At 41.4% G+C, this 19973-nt stretch overlaps 1 protein-coding gene across 1 annotated transcript in view; it reads left to right on the top strand.

The window, feature by feature from the left end:
• Positions 1-19973, top strand: part of LOC139411274 (rho guanine nucleotide exchange factor 28-like) — a 75711-nt gene that overhangs the window by 38859 nt on the left and 16879 nt on the right. The window contains exons 7-16 of the mRNA XM_071157341.1: positions 8214-8309; positions 9598-9721; positions 12313-12466; positions 12733-12788; positions 17671-17722; positions 18188-18308; positions 18415-18539; positions 18839-18979; positions 19200-19450; positions 19621-19746. Coding sequence (XP_071013442.1) covers positions 8214-8309; positions 9598-9721; positions 12313-12466; positions 12733-12788; positions 17671-17722; positions 18188-18308; positions 18415-18539; positions 18839-18979; positions 19200-19450; positions 19621-19746 — 1246 coding nt within the window. The remainder of the gene's footprint in view (positions 1-8213; positions 8310-9597; positions 9722-12312; positions 12467-12732; positions 12789-17670; positions 17723-18187; positions 18309-18414; positions 18540-18838; positions 18980-19199; positions 19451-19620; positions 19747-19973) is intronic.

Genomic DNA, 19973 nt, shown 5'->3' with positions numbered 1-19973 from the left:
GGACTACAGACAATCATGGACTACAAAAGGAAAACCAGTCACGTCGCCAAGAACAACGTCTTGTTTCCGGACAGGCTAAACACATTCTTCACACGGTTTGAGGATAACACAGTGCCACCGACGCGGCCCGCTACCAAGGACTGTGGGCTCTCCTTGTCTGTGGCTGACGTGAGTAAAACATTTAAACGTGTTAACCCTCGCAAGGCTGCCGACCCAGACAGCATCCCAAGCCGCGTTCTCAGAGCATGCACAGACCAGCTGGCTGGTGTGTTTACTTGCATGTTTAATCTCTCCCTAACCCAGTCTGCTGTCCCCACATGCTTCAAGATGGCCACCATTGTTCCTGTAGCCAAGAAGGCAAAGGTAACTGAACTTAATGACTATCGCCCCGTAGCACCCACCACTGTCATCACGAAGTGCTTTGAGAGACTAGTCAAGGATCATATAACCTCTACCTTACCTGCCACCCGAAACCCACTTCAATTTGCTTACTGCCCAATAGATCCCATGCCCCAGTACTTTGTATCTGGCCATTTTGAACCTGTAATCGAACTCACAAATGCTGATGCTCCAGATACTCAACTAGTCTAAAGAAGGACAGTTTTATAGCTTGTTTTCGGGTGTGCTAACATGATTGCTAATGGGTTTTCTTGTGGTCAATTAGCCTTTTAAAACGATAATCTTGGATTAGCTAACACAACGTGCCATTGGAACACAGGAGTGATGGTTGCTGATAATGGGCCTCTGTACGCCTATGTAGATATTCCATAGAAAATCTGCTGTTTCCAGCTACAATAGTCATTTACACATGAACAATGTCTACACTGTATTTCTGATCAATTTTGATGTTATTTTAAAGAACAAAAAAATGTGCTTTTCTTTCAAAAACAAGGACATTTCTAAGTGACCCCGAACTTTTGAATAATAGTGTACATTTGCAAAAATTTCTAAAAACCTGTTTTTGCTCTGTAATTTTGGGGTATTGTGTGTAGATTGATGAGGGGGAAAACTATTTTATTCATTTTATGTACTAAGGTACAGTAAGTTATGGAATTTTTTAAGATGGTCATAAAATGGATAATTTAGCCATTTGATTTTGAATTAGGCCTTTATTGCTGTAGCCCATATAAATGCATTGAATATCTTGAAAAACCATGAACAAAGGCTCCAAAAACACTAAAATACATAATTTTAGAAATGGCAAAACCCTCAGTATAGTGATGCAGGTCTTTAGATGTTGTATACGGACACACCCGGCCTGCACAGCTGTATATGGGAAATGGCTCGAGTCGCACAAAATGGAATAAAACATTGCAGATATAGTTCGGAATGAAACAAGCACAACATCTAAGGAACTCCATCACTATACTGAGTGCTTTGTAATTTCTAAAAGGGCGTTATATTAGGGTGTTTTTCATGCCTTTGTTCATGTTGGATGAGGAAGTGAATCATAATAAAGGTGTCTAGACCCTTCTATAACATGCCATTTACATTTAAAAATAATAATAATTGTGAAGGGAACTGCAGCTGCAAAGTTAAAACACCCTATCACCCAAATATTGTTGCTTTAAAGGGTAGGAAGCATTTCTAGTTTTACCTCACCAGTGTGTGGTCAAAGACTTAGTAACTTATACTTAGTAAGTTGTAGTCACAATCTGGTTACTTATAAGTACAAACATAATGTTTTTGGGTTATTACATATTTATTAACTTATTTCCGTATATCTTCTAAAATACCCACAATGCGCTATTTCTCAACATCATGTGGAGGATCAACTCTGGGTTACTGACTTCATATCCTTGCTCAGTAGCTAACTCAAGCTATCTAATGTTAGCCACACCTCATGCTCTTCACACCTCATGCTCTGTATTATCTTGTGGGAACCCGCTCTGGTGCCTTTTTGCCTTGGGCTCAAAACGAAGTAGAAAATCATATCTGCTTGCTCTAATTGTACTAGGAGTCCTCATCGGTTCTCCTTTTATTTATTTGTATTTTTCGCCATTGTTCTCTGTGAAAAAGGCTACGGTAGTTTTGTAACATTTTCCACCTTGGCTTAGTGCTGCATGCTAGCTGACTGAGACAAAGCGGATTTAACTTTACTAAGAAAACAGCCCTAATGTTGGAAACAAACATCATTATGTTGTCATCCAAAATCGCATTTATTTATTTTCCTAGCTGTAGCACACAATATTTTACATACAGCAGTTCTTTTCAGGGCGAACAAGTTTTGTCTGCTTCATGTTTTCATTTTTGCCATGGAACAAATATTGTGATACTCGTATCGTCACATCCCTATCTGGAATCAATCTATTTTTCTCACTATATAGCTAGGTAACGGATTTCCCTGACTCTCCCTAGGCCTGGTGAAGCACTCGTGAGCCCCTCACTTTGATTGATAACTCAGCCTGCGCTCTATTAAAAGTGTTGTCATTGAATTGGCCCTAGCCTTAAATCTGTATGTCTCTGCTCTCTCTTTGTTTTTGATCTGTGGTTATGTTTTAGTTGTGTTGTGTTGTGTGGTCTGCAGTAGTTGGGCTCTAGGCTGGTAGGGCAAACGTTAGCAGGCTAGTTGGCTAGCAACCTTGCAAGTTGATTTGTAACAATAAAGTCATAAAGTAGTTGCTTGTAAGTTAGCGGAAAATGTAATTGAAACCAGTAGTCATACAATTTAGTTTAATTTTAAGTTACACATTGTAAATTACTGTATTTTTGTTGGAGTTTATATTATAGGGAATAGGCTGGCTTGCCGGGTCCTCTATATTACATCACACCCCAGAAAAACATTTTCCGACATGACGTTGGCATTCTTCAGAATTCTGATTGGCTTTATGTAATAACTCGAAAAATAGTAAAGTGAGGTGTAACTTTGAATGGGGACCTTTGATGCATACACTAATGCAAATCTATCTGTTACATGTGGTTACGTTTATGCTTCCTACCCCTTGACTTTTTCCACATTTTGTTGTATTGAAGTCTGAATTTAAAATGGATTGAATATAGATTTTTGGGTCAATACCCCATTATATAAAAGTGGAATTATGTTTATTTTTGAAAATGAAATGTCACGGATCCCTCTGGAACTTTCATCACGCACACCTGTCCCCTATTCCCACTGATTAGTATTTGTATATACAGTGAGGGAAAAAGAAACTGACAAAGAAATGATCAGTCTATAATTTTAATGGTAAGTTTATTTGAACAGTGAGAGACAGAATAACAACAAAAACAATCCAGAAAAACGCATGTCAAAAATGTTATAAATTGATTTCCATTTAAATGAGGGAAATAAGTATTTGACCCCCTCTCAATCAGAAAGAATTCTGGCTCCAAGGTGTCTTTTATACAGGTAACGAGCTGAGATTAGGAGCACACTCTTAAAGGGAGTGCTCCAAATCTCAGTTTGTTACCTGTAAAAAAGACACCTGTCCACAGAAGCAATCAATCAATCAGATTCCAAACTCTCCACCATGGCCAAGACCAAAGAGCTCTCCAAGGATGTCAGGGACAAGATTGTAGACCTACACAAGGCTGGAATGGGCTACAAGACCATCGCCAAGCAGCTTGGTGAGAAGGTGACAACAGTTGGTGCGATTATTCGCAAATGGAAGAAACACAAAAGAACTGTAAATCTCCCTCGGCCTGGGGCTCCATGCAAGATCTCACCTCGTGGAGTTGCAATGATCATGAGAATGGTGAGGAATCAGCCTAGAACTACACGGGAGGATCTTGTCAATGATCTCAAGACAGTTGGAAACATAGTCAACAGTAAAACAATTGGTAACAAACTACACCGTGAAGGACTGAAATCCTGCAGCGCCCGCAAGGTCCCCCTGCTCAAGAAAGCACATATACATGCCCGTCTGAAGTTTTCCAATGAACATCTGAATGATTCAGAGGACAACTGGGTGAAAGTGTTGTGGTCAGATGAGACCAGAATTTGGCATCAACTCAACTCGCCGCGTTTGGAGGAGGGGGAATGCTGCCTTATGACCCCAAGAACACCACCCCCACCGTCAAACATGGAGGTGGAAACATTATGCTTTGAGGGTGTTTTTCTGCTAAGGGGACAGGACAACTTCACCGCATCAAAGGGACGATGGATGGGGCCATGTACCGTCAAATCTTGGGTGAGAACTTCCTTCCCTCAGCCAGGGCATTGAAAATGGGTCGTGGATGGGTATTCATTACGGCCCATCATTACACACATGTCACCATTGTTACGCATATCAGCGCTTCATTGGACTCATCTGGATTCCATCACTTATTGATTGCCTCCCCTATATCTGTCTATTCCTCAGTTTCATCCCCGTGTCAGCATGAATGTTGTTTTTTTTTGTTCCCTTTGTCCAGACGCTGTCCTTGTTTTGTTTCATGTCGGTTATATATTACATGTTCACTCCCTGTACTTGCTTCTCGTCTACCAGCATCTGTCCCTACAGAATGCTGACACCACATAATTGGAAGCATCAGGGAGTTTTTTTGTTGGTGACGTTGGGTCCGGGTGCCCTGCCGAAGGAATCTGGGGGAGCCTCAGCTGGCTCGTCAGACTTCCATGCCTTGGCTGGCTCGAGAGGTTTTCTTACCTCGGTTGGTTCAGCAGGCTCCCATCCCAAGTCATACCTCAGCCGGCTCGTCAGGCTCCCACGCCTCGGCAGGCCTGCCAGGCTCGCCCAGGTGGGATGCCGGGTGCCGCTCCTAGGGGGGGGACTGTCATGTCTGCTCCCACTCCCCCTCTCTGGCGCTCGAGGGTGCCAGGCAGCCCGTCATTACGCACGCGTGTCACCATCGTTACGCGCATGAGCTCTTCATTGGACTCACCTGTACTCTATCACCTATTGATTGCCTCCCCTATATCTGTCTGTTCCACAGTTTCATCCCTGTGTCAACATTAATGTCCAGACGCTGTCCTTGTTTTGTTTCATGTCAGTTATTTATTTATTCACTCCCTGTACTTGCTTCTTGTCTCCCAGCGTCTGTCCTCACAACTGGTGACTCTAAAACAACGTTTAATGGCTGTGATTGGCGATAACATTGTTGTTACTCCACAATACTAACCTATTGACAGTGAAAAGAAGAAAGCCTGTACAGAATAAATGTTTTCCAAAACATGCATTCTGATTGAAATTAGCCACTAAAGCAACGTTATGGTTTTTGCCCTAACACTACAAAGCTGATGATTATTTGATTATTTGAAGTTGTGTAGTGTAAGGGCAATTACCAAAATGTACTTCCCTTGGGGTCCCGAGGACCGAGTTTCATAAACTCTGCACTAAAGTAATGCTGCAAAAAATGTAGCAAAGCAATTCACTTTTTGTCCTGAATACAAAGTGTTATGTTTGGGGTAAATCCAATACAACACTTTACTGAGTACCACTCCACATATTTTCAAGGATAGTGGTGGCTGCATCATATTATGGGTATGCTTGTAATCGTTAAGGACAGGGGAGTTCTTCAGGATTTAAAATATATGGAATGGTTTTGTTTGCTTTCCACCAGACACAGGGAGATTAATTCCCCTTTCAGCAAGACAATAACTGGGGTTGCTTACCAAGAAGACAGTGAATGTTCTTGAGTGGGCAAGTTACAGTTTTGACTTAAATCTTCTTGGAAATCTATGGCAAGATCTGCAAATGGTTGTCTAGCAATGTTAAACAACCAATTTGACAGAGCTTGAAGAATTTCGAAAATAATAATGGGTAAATGTTGCACAATCCAGGTGTGTAATCAGTTTTGGTCATCCGTGGCTGTATTGGAGGTGGAGTGGTTTCACCTCTTTTCCTCAATCTCCATCTCAGTGTGCTTCATTCTATAGCTTGACGACTCCTGATATATCCAGGAGTGATACGTATACATTTTGTCTTCATCTGTTATTGTCTAGTACTGTTTTTTTTGCTAACTAGGTCAATCTACTTTAGTAGGCTGCCTGTCTTCCCATTAGCCTACTTACTGTGTGAACTGCAGACTGCTATTAACCTGCAGATGATTGTTGACACATCAACCAGGATTAAGGGGTATGGCAATATGTGACTATTGTTTTGGTGGCTCGATCTACAAGGCATTCAAAGTTGATCACCAAACATTTCTGTAAAAAACAACAACGATAAAGCCTTGCGTTCCTAATGATTATTTTTTGCGCTGTTGGCAGTAGGTGCACTTGATTCAGCAGCCCTAGCGCCGAGAAGGTAAAGTGTTCCCATTTTAAACCATTTCATGTGTCTGAAGGTAGAACAAAATATTTGTTTAACTATCCCAAGATAGAACAGAGCCTGTCGTTTCCAATGAGAGCAAAGGAATCATAGTGGGCAGAACAAGGTGGGCAGAGCCAAGCACGAGCTAGTGAGATCCTATTGGCGCATACTAACATTTATTTGCATATTTTCGATAGGGAAGGACTACTCTGTAAAGAGTGTGTGTGCAATAACTAAAAACTATTTTTTGAAACTTTGGAAAAGGTAAAGTCTACAATGCAGTCCACTCTGTTTTGTACATATTATAGTTTTGGAAACAGAAAACTGTATGGAGATCGAATGTTTCATTGATGAGAAAATTTGAAGAATGTCAGCCAAAATCCATCTTCTCCCAGTGCCGGCCACCGGGCTTCCACTAATCACCATATTTCTAGTGAAATGTCTGTCTCATTATTCTATCTGTGTTATACCTGGCAGGCCCAGAGAGCAAATCAAGTGCACCTATAGGCCTACGCTGGTCATTCAGATAGCGAAGATCACTGTTTCTCCACAGTTTCCTTGCGCCATGGGCTGTAAAAAGAATAGCAAATTTGATACTGTAGGATTTAAAAACATTTAAAACCATGACTAGAGAGAGACTCAATTAATATAGCAAAAAATATGCTGTTTTTATATGTTCATGTTTAAGTTGTTATTTAGCACTGTCAATAATTTGTTCATGACTTTTATAAGCCATAAAATGCACGTTCTCCCTACTTTCACTAAGGCTACAACCAGCTCTGCAGCTGCAATGAATGAGTAGAGCAAAGTGTTTCAATAAGCTTGGGTTGTTATTATTAACACCTTGTGTATTTTTTCACATCAAGGAATATTTCACTTTCTCTGGTCATACGAGTAACAACATGAATTGGTGCATGAGGCAGAAATAATGCAATGCGACTTGAGTTTCACCATCAGCTGGAAGACTGTGTCCCCTTTTCTGAGATGAGGAGGAAGGGAGAGAGGAGGGACGGTGAGTCGGGTGAGAGGCAGCCTCACTGCTGCGCTCTCCCTCCCTCCCATCAGATGCAGGCCATCTGTCCAGTAAAAAAAAAAAAAAAGCAAATTATTACGCTCACTCAGCTGTGCCTCACAAGTAATACAACAAATTATTCATACCAGTGTGATCATATACTTAACATTTTGAAATATAATTTAAAAACGGTCTGAGAACAACATTGGCAGGGCAGTTCAATCATAGCCAATATGTAGTGATAATGTATTGGGCTTATAGACAACTGCACAATGTCACGCCCTGACCATAGAGAGTCTGTTATTCTATATGTTGGTTAGGTTGGGGTGTGACTAAGGTGGGACATCTAGGTGATTATATATCTATGCTGGCCTGGTATGATTCCCAATCAGAGGCAGATGTTTATCCTTGTCTCTGATTGGGGGATCATATTTAGGCAGCCATTTCTCCTTTTGTGCTTTGTGGGATCTTGACTATGTATAGTTGCCTGTGAGCATATTTGTAGCTTCACGTTTTGTTTGTTTATTGTTTCGTTTTGCTTTGAGGTTCACATAGCAATAAAGATGTGGAACCCAGATCACGCTGCACTTTGGTCCAGTTATTATGACGAACGTGACACACAATCCTTATTGCTATAGAACTGTTTTTAGTAGATTAATATTGCATAGGTTTATGTTTTTTAAGTCATGTTTAAAAAATCTGAGCGGTGCTCAGTGATCATGACTCAGAAAAGGTTGGTGACCAATGCTCTAATCAAATCCAGACATATTTAAATGCAATATGCTTCAGAATGACAGTTATGGTTTTGGCTGGAAATACCGGGAAAGGTGATTTATTCTTAGGATGGAACATTTGTAAAATACCTGGAAAATATTCAACCCTAGCATACATGTGTTTAGACCACCAGGCCATGAGGCCTGTGCAGTAGCCTCAAGATCTGTTGAAAAGGGTTCAAGACAGACCTGGTAAGCAGTGACCACCAGAACTCAGTCATTCAGTGTGTTTCACCATAGGGATGTGGGTTTCCGTAAGAGGGTCCAGTCTGCTGAGGACGAAGGCAGCTCGTCATCATCACTCCAGCACCTCACCCTCTCGGAGTTCCTCAAAGAGTATGTCCCATTTCACTAATCTGGCTCCCATTCCACGCATGAGTAGCGCAAGACCCACCTATAATAACCCATTAACCCTGGCCACCATTTTCTTGGACTAAGCCTGGTATGCTCCAGGGTGAAGTTTCCACTGGTTACAGATCTAGGATCAGATTACCCTCAGCCAATCTTAACCTTAACCATTAGTGGGGGAAAGGCAAAACTGACCTATGAGCAGTGTCTAGTGGCAACTTCACCCTACTCTGTCTTGTTCACCCAATCTAATTTTTTTTAAACTAATCTAATAACAACTCAATACGACACCTACCTCTTTACAAAACTGAACCATACCGCAGCTTCTTAACCAGCCACGATACACTTGTCTTAACCCTATCCTAAAGTTTTTTTTATATCTATATATTCATTTATTTTACCTTATTTTACCAGGTAAATTGACTGAGAACTCATTAGTTACAGGGGAGAGGAGTAACCCTTCATCGCTACTTTGTCCATCTGAAGACAAGTGGAGCTCCTACCTGATGTCAACTATGCTTCTAGCCAATGGCAGGATAGTTAAGGAATCTCAAATGGCACCCTATTCCCTATGTAGTGCCCTACTTTAATTTAATTTTCATTTTACCCTTATTTTACCAGGTAAATTGACTGAGAACACATTCTCAGTCAACTTAATGACCAGATCCCAACGGGCTTTTGTCTAAAAGTAAGGCACTATATATGGAATAGGGTGCAATTTGGGAGGCAGCCCTTTTCTTTGAAGTCTGTTACACCAGATGTTATCAGTATGGCTCAGTTCTGCTTTGACATGGAAAAACTGTTTATTGCATTGCATGTACTCTAACTGTCCTCCTGCCTCTAACAGACTACCTATCACCTGGAATGTCTACTCTACCTACTAGTAGTGTTATGAATAGCTGACATTATGTGTCAAGGTCATGCCTTGAATAGCATCGATGCATAATTTAAATTGTTGGGCTATTCCAAACGTTCCAAGTATGTTACTAAGAGTGCTGGTCTTTTTGACCAGGGGTGGCCAATCCTGGAGGCCAATCAATTTATCATGGTCTTCAATCTCTACACCCTGAATAGTTTTACTCGTGTTAAGGTGTTTGAGTTGACCACTCCTGGTCTAGATTAATGAGATAAACCTAGCTAGCCTGGTCCCAGATCTGTGTGTGCTCTTGCCAACTCCATGGCTCACTGTCAAGCCAGAAACAGACTGTATCCCAGGCTAAAACCTAGCTTTACTGTACTATGGAATGTCATACTGAAATTCCTTTCCTAAAAACAGGATTGAGAACGAGGAGTGGGATAAATACATAATTCCCTCCAAAGTTGAGTCAGAGAAATACAAAGTCAGCAGAACCTTCAGCTTCCTGAAGAGCAGGATGTCCAGCCCACGTAACAAGATCAAGGTGAGCGCTCCGGGGTGAAGTTTCCCCTAGGTACAGATCTAGAATCATCTTCCCCTCCCCCAACCTTAACCATAAATAGCAGAAATGCAAGAATGACCCAAGATCAGCATCTAGGGGCAAATTCAACCTACGTACACCCAAGTGAGATAGACAACAAACACTCTGTTGGTTATTCTCCAAGTTACAACAAAATATACTGTAGTACTACAGAAAAATCCAGTTATTGGGTTAAAAGTTTAAGATAATCCACACCAGACATGCTAGTGGACCTGTTGGACTCTCCCACACAAACCTTTAAACACCTCTGTCAGGATTACTATTCCGCTGGGAGCCATTGTTTGGGAATGGTGCCTTTGCTCGGGGAAGGGAAAATTCCCTTTCTATACATTTTAGCAACAGGACACAATGAAAACATCCTCTAAAATAATCTACAGACCCCCAGCGCAGGACTGGGATCCAAAACACATCCCATTATACTCAATCAGTAATATACCCATGTGCACTGAAAAGAACACAAAAATCCAATAAACTTTTATTTGTCACATGCTTCCTGAACAACAGGTGTAGACTAACAGTGAAATGCGTACTTAAGGGCCCTTACGACAATGCAGAGAGAAACTATGGGAAAGAAAATAGAAAAATAATAACACGAGGAATACAATGACAAACAATAACTTAGCTATACATACAGTTGAAGTCGGAAGTTTACATACACTTTGGCCAAATACAATTAAACTCAGTTTTTCACAATTCCTAACATTTAATCCAAGTAAATATTCCCTGTTTTAGGTCAGTTAGGATCTCCACTTTATTTTAAGAATGTGAAATATCAGAACAATAGTAGAGCATGATATATTTCAGCTTTTATTTCTTTCATCACATTCCCAGTTGGTCAGAAGTTTACATACACTCAATTAGTATTTGGTAGCATTGCCTTTAAATTGTTTCACTTGGGGCAAACATTCCGGGTAGCCTTGCACAAGCTTCCAACAATAAGTTGGGTGAATTTTGGCAGAGCTGGTGTAACTGAGTCAGGTTTGTAGGTCTCCTTGCTCCTTCCTCGCACAAACTTTTTCAGTTCTACCCACAAATGTTCTATGGGACTGAGGTCAGGTCTTTGTGATGGCCACTCCAATACCTTGACTTTGTTGTCCTTAAAACATTTTGCCACAACTTTGGAAGAATGCATGGGGTCATTGTTCATTTGGAAGACCTATTTGCAACCAAGCTTTAACTTCCTGAGTGATGTAATGAGATGTTGCTTCACTATATCCACATAATTTTCCCTTCTCATGAAGCCACCTGTCCCTCCTGCAGCAAAGCACCCCCACAACATGATGCTGCCGCCTCCGTGCTTCACGGTTGGGATGGTGTTCTTGGGCTTGCAAGCCTCCCCCTTTTTCCTCCAAACATAACAATGATCTTTGTCGCCAAACAGTTCTTTTTTTGTTTAATCAGACCAGAGAACATTTCTCCAAAAAGTAAGATCCCCATGTGCAGCTGCAAACCGTAGTCTGGCTTTTTTATGGCGGTTTTGGAGCAGTGGCTTCCTCCTTGCTGAGTGGCCTTTCAGGTTATGTCGATATAGGACTTGTTTTACTTTGGATATAGATACCTTTGTACCTGTTTCCTCCAGCATCTCAGCATCTCCACAAGGTCCTTTGCTGTTGTTCTTGGATTGATTTGCACTTTCCGCACCCAAGTACGTTCATCTCTAGGAGACAGAACACGTCTCCTTCCTGAGTGGTATGACAGCTGTGTAGTCCCATGGTGTTTATACTTGCGTACTATTGTTTGTACAGATGAACGTGGTACCTTCAGGTGTTTGGAAATTGCTCCCAAGGATGAACCAGACTTGTGGAGGTCTACAATTATTTTTCTGAGGTCATGGCTGATTTATTTTGATTTTAACATGATGCCAAGCAAAGAGGCACTGAGTTTGAAGGTAGGCCTTGAAGTACATCCACAGGTACATCTCCAATTGACTGAAATAATGTAAATTAGCCTATCAGAAGCTTCTAAAGCCATGACATCATCTTCTGGAATTTTCCAAGCTGTTTAAAGGCACAGTCAACTTAGTGTATGTCATCTTCTGACCCACTGAAATTGTGATACAGTCAGGCATCCTGGTATCACACCAGAGAACACACACAGGAAATAAACCTTTTAGCTGTGAGGACTGTGGAAAGACTTTTACGACATCTAACCATCTTATTGTACACCAGAGAACACACACTTAATTAAGTGAAATAATCTGTCTGTAAACAATTGATGGAAAAATGACTTGTGTCATGCACAAAGTAGATGTCCTAACCGACTTGCCAAAATTAGAGTTTATTCATATGAAATTCCTGGAGTGGTTGAAAAAGGAATTTTAATGACTCCAACCTAAGTGTATTTAAACTTCCGACTTCAACTCTACATATTACTGTGCAATAGAATATGTCACTGTCTACACAACAGTAGCAGGTAATAGCAACATCTGACTGTGCCTTAATCACTCTCTCAAGCTCTCTCTTCCTCACTGGTACATCAAATAAAACACCCCCCCACCCATGGCTTTGGCTTCTCTGGGGCTTTCTGCACTGCAGGTGAAGGAGGGAAAAGAGAAGACTGGAAAGGAGAAGACAGGAGCAACTAACGTACACCAGTTTGTGCCAGTCTCTCCCTCAGGACCCTCTGGGCTGTCTGTATATGTGGCCTGTGACAAGCCTGTCCCTGGGAAAGAGTTTCTGCAGTGTACCAGTGAGTACTGTACTTTTTGTCGCTCTCTATTCCCTGTAGGGGACTATTGCTCAGGTCTTTGGCCATGTCTAATAACAAGGCAATTTGATAGCAATTCCAATCCCTTAAGATTGCTAATTAGAATGTATTTATAAAATCTTTAATGCTAACATGGAGGATAGTTTGTTCAAACTCTGTGCACAATTGGCTCTGCTGAGCACTAGTATCTGATTACTGTGACAATTAACATACTGAGTGAAAGTCATAAAATGTCACTTCCTCCCTAGACTGCTCTCTGAGTGTCCATAAGGGCTGTCGTGACTCGACTGCAGCCTGTGGGAAGGTATGGGTCACCTACTGAACATATTCTTTCACCTTTGACCCCATGAGTACTGTATATCACTGAGAACTAATGCTACATTTATGCCATGTGTTCGGAAATACAACTTCTAAATTCAGAGCAACAAGTTGTTTGCATTCATATGATTTGAATTCAGAGAGAATGACAATTGACTAACATCTGACTAGTTACTTCAACCATAAACGAGAATTACGGCTAACATGCTCGCAAACAAACAAATTATAATGTTCTAAAACATATTTATGTAAATAGGCTGTTTTTGATGAATAACATTTTGTTGTTTATAATTAACTGCCGAAAACATTTTGTCATCAACGGTAATTTCCTTGGTAGGTGATATCAGAGTTCAACATGTCGGAGAAGTGGGAGTACTCAGATCTTACCCGAGTTTCCGATTTGTTATTAAGAGTTGGAGGGCCATTCAAATAGATTTTTTTACCCTCGGAAACTACAATTTCCGAGTGTCAGACATGTTTTGAACGCGTCATAAAGAACATGGAGACCTATGCTAGGATCCTATTCAAACTATAGCTGAGCTGGGAGAATACATGGCATCCAGTCTAGCTTTGTCTTGTAAATGTACTCGCCAGTGTCGATTTTAGCATGTACATCTTGGTGTGGCAAACCAAAAAATGCATGACAGCAAAGCCACTACACTACACAACACAGCACTAAACAATACATTAATTGCACTATAACGGTGAGAAACGGTGCCAACAAACTGTCAGGGCCTACATAGAGCTGTCCAAACAGCAGTCCCAACTTACAGTGCCTTGCGAAAGTATTCGGCCCCCTTGAACTTTGCGACCTTTTGCCACATTTCAGGCTTCAAACATAAAGATATAAAACTGTATTTTTTTGTGAAGAATCAACAACAAGTGGGACACAATCATGAAGTGGAACGACATTTATTGGATATTTCAAACTTTTTTAACAAATCAAAAACTGAAAAATTGGGCGTGCAAAATTATTCAGCCCCTTTACTTTCAGTGCAGCAAACTCTCTCCAGAAGTTCAGTGAGGATCTCTGAATGATCCAATGTTGACCTAAATGACTAATGATGATAAATACAATCCACCTGTGTGTAATCAAGTCTCCGTATAAATGCACCTGCACTGTGATAGTCTCAGAGGTCCGTTAAAAGCGCAGAGAGCATCATGAAGAACAAGGAACACACCAGGCAGGTCCGAGATACTGTTGTGAAGAAGTTTAAAGCCGGATTTGGATACAAAAAGATTTCCCAAGCTTTAAACATCCCAAGCAGCACTGTGCAAGCAATACTATTGAAATGGAAGGAGTATCAGACCACTGCAAATCTACCAAGACCTGGCCGTCCCTCTAAACTTTCAGCTCATACAAGGAGAAGACTGATCAGAGATGCAGCCAAGAGGCCCATGATCACTCTGGATGAACTGCAGAGATCTACAGCTGAGGTGGGAGACTCTGTCCATAGGACAACAATCAGTCGTATATTGCACAAATCTGGCCTTTATGGAAGAGTGGCAAGAAGAAAGCCATTTCTTAAAGATATCCATAAAAAGTGTTGTTTAAAGTTTGCCACAAGCCACCTGGGAGACACACCAAACATGTGGAAGAAGGTGCTCTGGTCAGATGAAACCAAAATTGAACCTTTTGACAACAATGCAATACGTTATGTTTGGCGTAAAAGCAACACAGCTGAACACACCATCCCCACTGTCAAACATGGTGGTGGCAGCATCATGTTTTGGGCCTGCTTTTCTTCAGCAGGGACAGGGAAGATGGTTAAAATTGATGGGAAGATGGATGGAGCCAAATACAGGACCATTCTGGAAGAAAACCTGATGGAGTCTGCAAAAGACCTGAGACTGGGACGGAGATTTGTCTTCCAACAAGACAATGATCCAAAACATAAAGCAAAATCTACAATGGAATGGTTAAAAAATAAACATATCCAGGTGTTAGAATGGCCAAGTCAAAGTCCAGACCTGAATCCAATCGAGAATCTGTGGAAAGAACTGAAAACTGCTGTTCACAAATGCTCTCCATCCAACCTCACTGAGCTCGAGCTATTTTGCAAGGAGGAATGGGAAAAAATTCAGTCTCTCGATGTGCAAAACTGATAGAGACATACCCCAAGCGACTTACAGCTGTAATCGCAGCAAAAGGTGGCGCTACAAAGTATTAACTTAAGGGGGCTGAATAATTTTGCACGCCCAATTTTTCAGTTTTTGATTTGTTAAAAAAGTTTGAAATATCCAATAAATGTCGTTCCACTTCATGATTGTGTCCCACTTGTTGTTGATTCTTCACAAAAAAATACAGTTTTATATCTTTATGTTTGAAGCCTGAAATGTGGCAAAAGGTCGCAAAGTTCAAGGGGGCCGAATACTTTCGCAAGGCACTGTACCACTGCTACACCTGGCTATCAGCGAAGCCTTGTCTAGCAGGGCAACAGTTTATTCAGCCTTATTTACTGCCTTTAAAAAAACAGCTGATATGGCTGATTTGCTTAAAACCTCTTAAAGGATTAGCCCCTTTTTTCCAATTTTCGCCTAAAATGACATACCCAAGTCTAAGGCCCTGGAAGCAAAGATATGCATATTCTTGGTACAATTTGAAAGGAAACACTTTGAAGTTTATGGAAATTTGAAAGGAATGTAGAAGAATATAACACAGTAGATCTGGTGAAAGATAATACAAAGAAAAAAATATATATTTTGTATTTTTTTGTACCATCTTTGAAATGCAAGAGAAAGGCCATAATGTATGATTCCAGCCAGGGGCAATTTAGATTTTGGCCACCAGATGGCATCGGTGTATGTGCAACGGTTTAGACTGATTCAATGAACCACTGCATTTCTGTTCAAATTTTTGTCATAACATTTCATGTTCTTAATTATGCACTCTCCTCAAACAATAGAATGGTATTATTTCACTGTAATAGCAACTTTAAATTGGACAGTGCAGTTAGATTAACAAGAATTACAGACCATTGCTCGTGTTTCTTGGCCCAAGCAAGTCTCTTCTTATTATTGGTGTTCTTTCGTAGTGGTTTCTTTGCAGCATTTCGGCCACGAAGTCCTGAATCACAGTTTCATCTGAACAGTTGATGTTGAGATGTCTGTTACTTGATCTCTGTGAAGCACTTATTCGGGCTGCAATTTCGGATTCTGGTAACTCTAATGCACTTATCCTCTGCAGCAGAGGTAACTCTGGGTCTTCCATTCCTGTGACTAGAGCCATTGTCATTGTAGAGCTTGATGGTTTTTGTGACTGCACTTGAAGAAACTTTAACGCATTAAGAAGGAAAGAAATTCCACAAATTAACTTTCAACCTCTTGGAACTACCCATCCCGGATCTGGGAGAATTGTCAGCAACTACACTAATTAGCATAGCGCAACGGTCAAATAATCTTACTAGAAAATATATATTCATGAAATCACAAGTGAAATATAGCGAAACACAGTTTAGCCTTTTGTTAATCACCCTGACGTCTCAGATTTTGAAATTATGCTTTACAGCGATAGCAAGACAAGCGTTTGTAAGTTTATCGATAGCCTAGCATAGCATTATGTCCAGCTAGCAGCAGGAAGCTTGGTCACGAAAATCAGAAAAGCAATCAAATTAACCGTTTACCTTTAATGATCTTCGGATGTTTTCATTGACGAGACTCCCAGTTAGACAGCAAATGTTCCTTTTCTTCCATAAAGATTATTTTTATACCCAAAATACCTCCGTTTGTTTGTCACGTTATGTTCAGAAATCCACCAGAAATAGCGGTCACGACAACGCCGATAAATATCAAATATCTATTTGATAATATATCAACCGGGACAGTTGGCTTTTCAGTAGGACCGGGAGGGAAAATGGCTACCTCTCTCTTTTACGCCTGTTAATTGAAATGCATTCCAGGTGACTACCTCATGAAGCTGGTTGAGAGAATGCCAAGAGTGTGCAAAGCTGTCATCAAGGCAAAGGGTGGCTATTTGAAGAATCTTAAATATAAAATGTATTTTGATTTGTTTAACACTTTTTGGTTACTGCATGATTCCATATGTGTTATTTCATGGTTTTGATGCCTTCACTATTATTCTACAATGTCTAAAATAGTAAAAAGAAAGAAAATCCTTTGAATGAGTAGATGTTCTAAAACTTTTGACCGGTAGTGTATGTATGATTTACCAAAAAATTTAAAACATTTCAAAAAATGGTCCAAAACACACTTTTTTAAAATTTATTTTTTAAATTTTGAAGATTTCACGTTTGAGACTTGACTTTCTGACCATTTCATATATGAAATCCTACGGCGGAGCTCGCTCGCCACCTTTTGTATTTTTGGTTTATAACACCTGGCATTTGACATGTTTATCTTGCAATATGTTTTTGACCAACTGCCATCCAATTGAGTGGTATTCGCGATTGTGTGTATGGTTGGCCCAATGCCAATAGATGCCATTCATTTTTGTCCATTTCATGGGGTTCTTCCTTTACCAACCCCTACACTCCGTATTTTCCACTGGCTGCCCCACCAACACAGAAAGCACTGAGCTAGGCTGAAACACCAGCATTTTGGAGCTGCCTTACCCATGAAAGCAAAAAAGACACCTAGTTTGTGTGCGGCTTTATTAACTCAATTATTATTTATTTTTTTATATTGTTTGTAAACTGATATGTGACACATATTAATGGCAAAATAACATGCCCCACCTGCCCTGAATGACGCGTCGCCACTGCATATGATAAACTACAGATTTATCGGGACCACCCCCATACTGTTAAGTCAATCTCATGTGCAAATTAGAGAAGGCTAGTAGATGTACTGATAATGAACTACTAAGTAAGTGCTACTAATAAATCTTGATTTGATTATCCTGTCCTCAGAGGCCTCTGGAGAAGAATGTGGCGATGTTAAAGTCCAAATCTCTCCCACACAGTAAGTTTGCCATTCCTCCTCTCCTCTACTATCTCCATTCATCAACATCCTCCTCCTCTTCTCCTTCATCTCTCCTGCCGAGTAAGTTAGGTATACCTTCTCCCTCCCTCCCCCTTCCTCCCTCCTCCTCTCTGATAATGTGTTAAAGTTTAATGGGGGCCAGGTGCGTGTGTGTGCCTGCAGTGTGAGGACATTGAGCATTTCTCACACACTGAATGAATGCGCCATTGCACTATAACTACAGTGTGAGGCTTTGTCCCTGTTATGGGTGTTTGTGACAGAGGTCAAGTTAAGAAGTCAAGGTCAGATCAGGTGACTGAAGGAGACATTCTCAGTTTTGATAATTTGAAACACAATTAGTAGAATTGTTGTTGTTATATACAACTTCTAATGGGGCTGGATGAATGTTGTCATCTTTGACATGTTCCCTCTTCTCCCCCCTCTCTCTCCTGTCCCCATATTCAGTGATGAGGGAGGGTTCCCCTGCCTCCCTCACCTCTTCCTCCTCCCTCCTCACCATGCTGCCCCGAGGCAGAAAATATATGACTGCTCCCCTATCTAAGAGCCCCTCTGAGTCTACAGACAGGTGAGTACACACACACACACACACACACACACACACACACACACACACACACACACTGCACAGGTCTCTCCAGCTTCATTAATAGATCCCGTCTCGCTCTCTCTAGGAGGCTGAGGGATGCTGTGGGGGTCAGTGTGGACAGTGACGTGTGGAACAGCTGCTCCCTTAATGAAGAGGGGGTACAGGTCACAGGGACCGCATCATCCACAGACTACCATCTCACCACACAGGGTAATGGCTTGAACTGTACAACTGCACAACACCAGGGTATTAGAAGGACCAGACCTGTTAAAGTACATCATCAACACATACTGTAAACATACAAAACAGACAAGATTCAACAGCAGAAGTGTGTGTTAAGTTTCTCAGATGGAGCCTTGTCCAAGCCAGAATGGCCCATAGGGCAGGATCTGTCTCTGTTCCATCTCCTGTTTCTGTAGTGTGAGGCAGCTGAAAGCACAAATACACCCATGGACAGGATGCTAGTCTATTGCAGTGCCTTTCCTAATAAGTTGACCTATCTCCATCAGAGTCGGTCGACACCCCCCTGCTCAGCGACCTATCGGCTGACCTGGTGGGGTTTGAGGTTGAGTCCTGGAGTCTGGCCGTCACAACTGAGTTCTGCAGAAAACACGACAAACACACCGTCAAACGTCAGGATGTCATCTACGGTGTGTTAGTGTGTGTGCATGTGTGAGAGTGTGTGTACGTACAATGGTCATGTACCCATGAGAAAGGAATGGCAACACATTTCAGTGTCTCATATCTACGGTGTGTTGATGTGTGTGTGTGCGCATGCGTTTGTGCATGTGCACCTGTGTGTGTGTGTGTGCGTGAACAAGCATTTATACATAATCCTCTCTCTGTCTGTCTCTCTCTCTCCCCGTGTAGAGCTGATGCAGACAGAGTTGCACCACATCCAGACACTGACGGTGATGTCTGAGGTGTTTCGTCGAGGGATGCTGGATGAGCTCCAACTGGACTGGGAGTGTGTGGCTCGCATCTTTCCCTGTCTGGATCCTCTCCTGCTCTTCCACAGGAATCTCTTCGGATCTTTACAGGAGCGGCGATACGCTTCAGCCCAGCCCGGACACCCACACAACTACTGCATCCACAGTATAGGGGATATACTGTTGCAACAGGTTGACACGCACACACAACAACAGATGCAAGCACATGCATGTATGCTTATTACTCACAAATGCACATTCACTGTTAACATGCAAACACAAACACCACATCATACAAACACCACATTTACACACTTCTGGACAACTCAAGGCCTATTCATATTCCCTATTTCTGTTGTTAGTTCTCAGAAGACAACGCTGTGAAGATGAAGCAAGTGTACGGAGAGTTTTGTAGTCACCACACGGAGGCTGTCAAAGTCTTCAAAGAGCTGCAGCAGCAGAACAAGAAGTTCCAGGTGTTTGTCAAAGTATGTTTCTGATGGAAGCTTTCTTTTTGAGTCCAACTTGGTTTTTATGTTTGGTCAATAATGTCCTTAAGGAGGGACTGAACAAGATGATTTTACCTTGGTTTTGTGTGTGTTATTACACTTTTCTTATGACTACCGATGCCACTGAGGCCGTTTTTAACTGGGAAAGTTGTTTGGCAACTGCTCCTCTTTAAAATGTCTATCTTTCACTCAACACACACCAGTTG

The sequence above is a fragment of the Oncorhynchus clarkii genome, chromosome 6 (genome assembly GCF_045791955.1).
Source record: "Oncorhynchus clarkii lewisi isolate Uvic-CL-2024 chromosome 6, UVic_Ocla_1.0, whole genome shotgun sequence".
Taxonomy (NCBI): domain Eukaryota; kingdom Metazoa; phylum Chordata; class Actinopteri; order Salmoniformes; family Salmonidae; genus Oncorhynchus; species Oncorhynchus clarkii.
The sequence above is the reverse complement of the archived record's forward strand: the minus strand, read 5'-3'. Positions and strand labels throughout refer to the sequence as shown.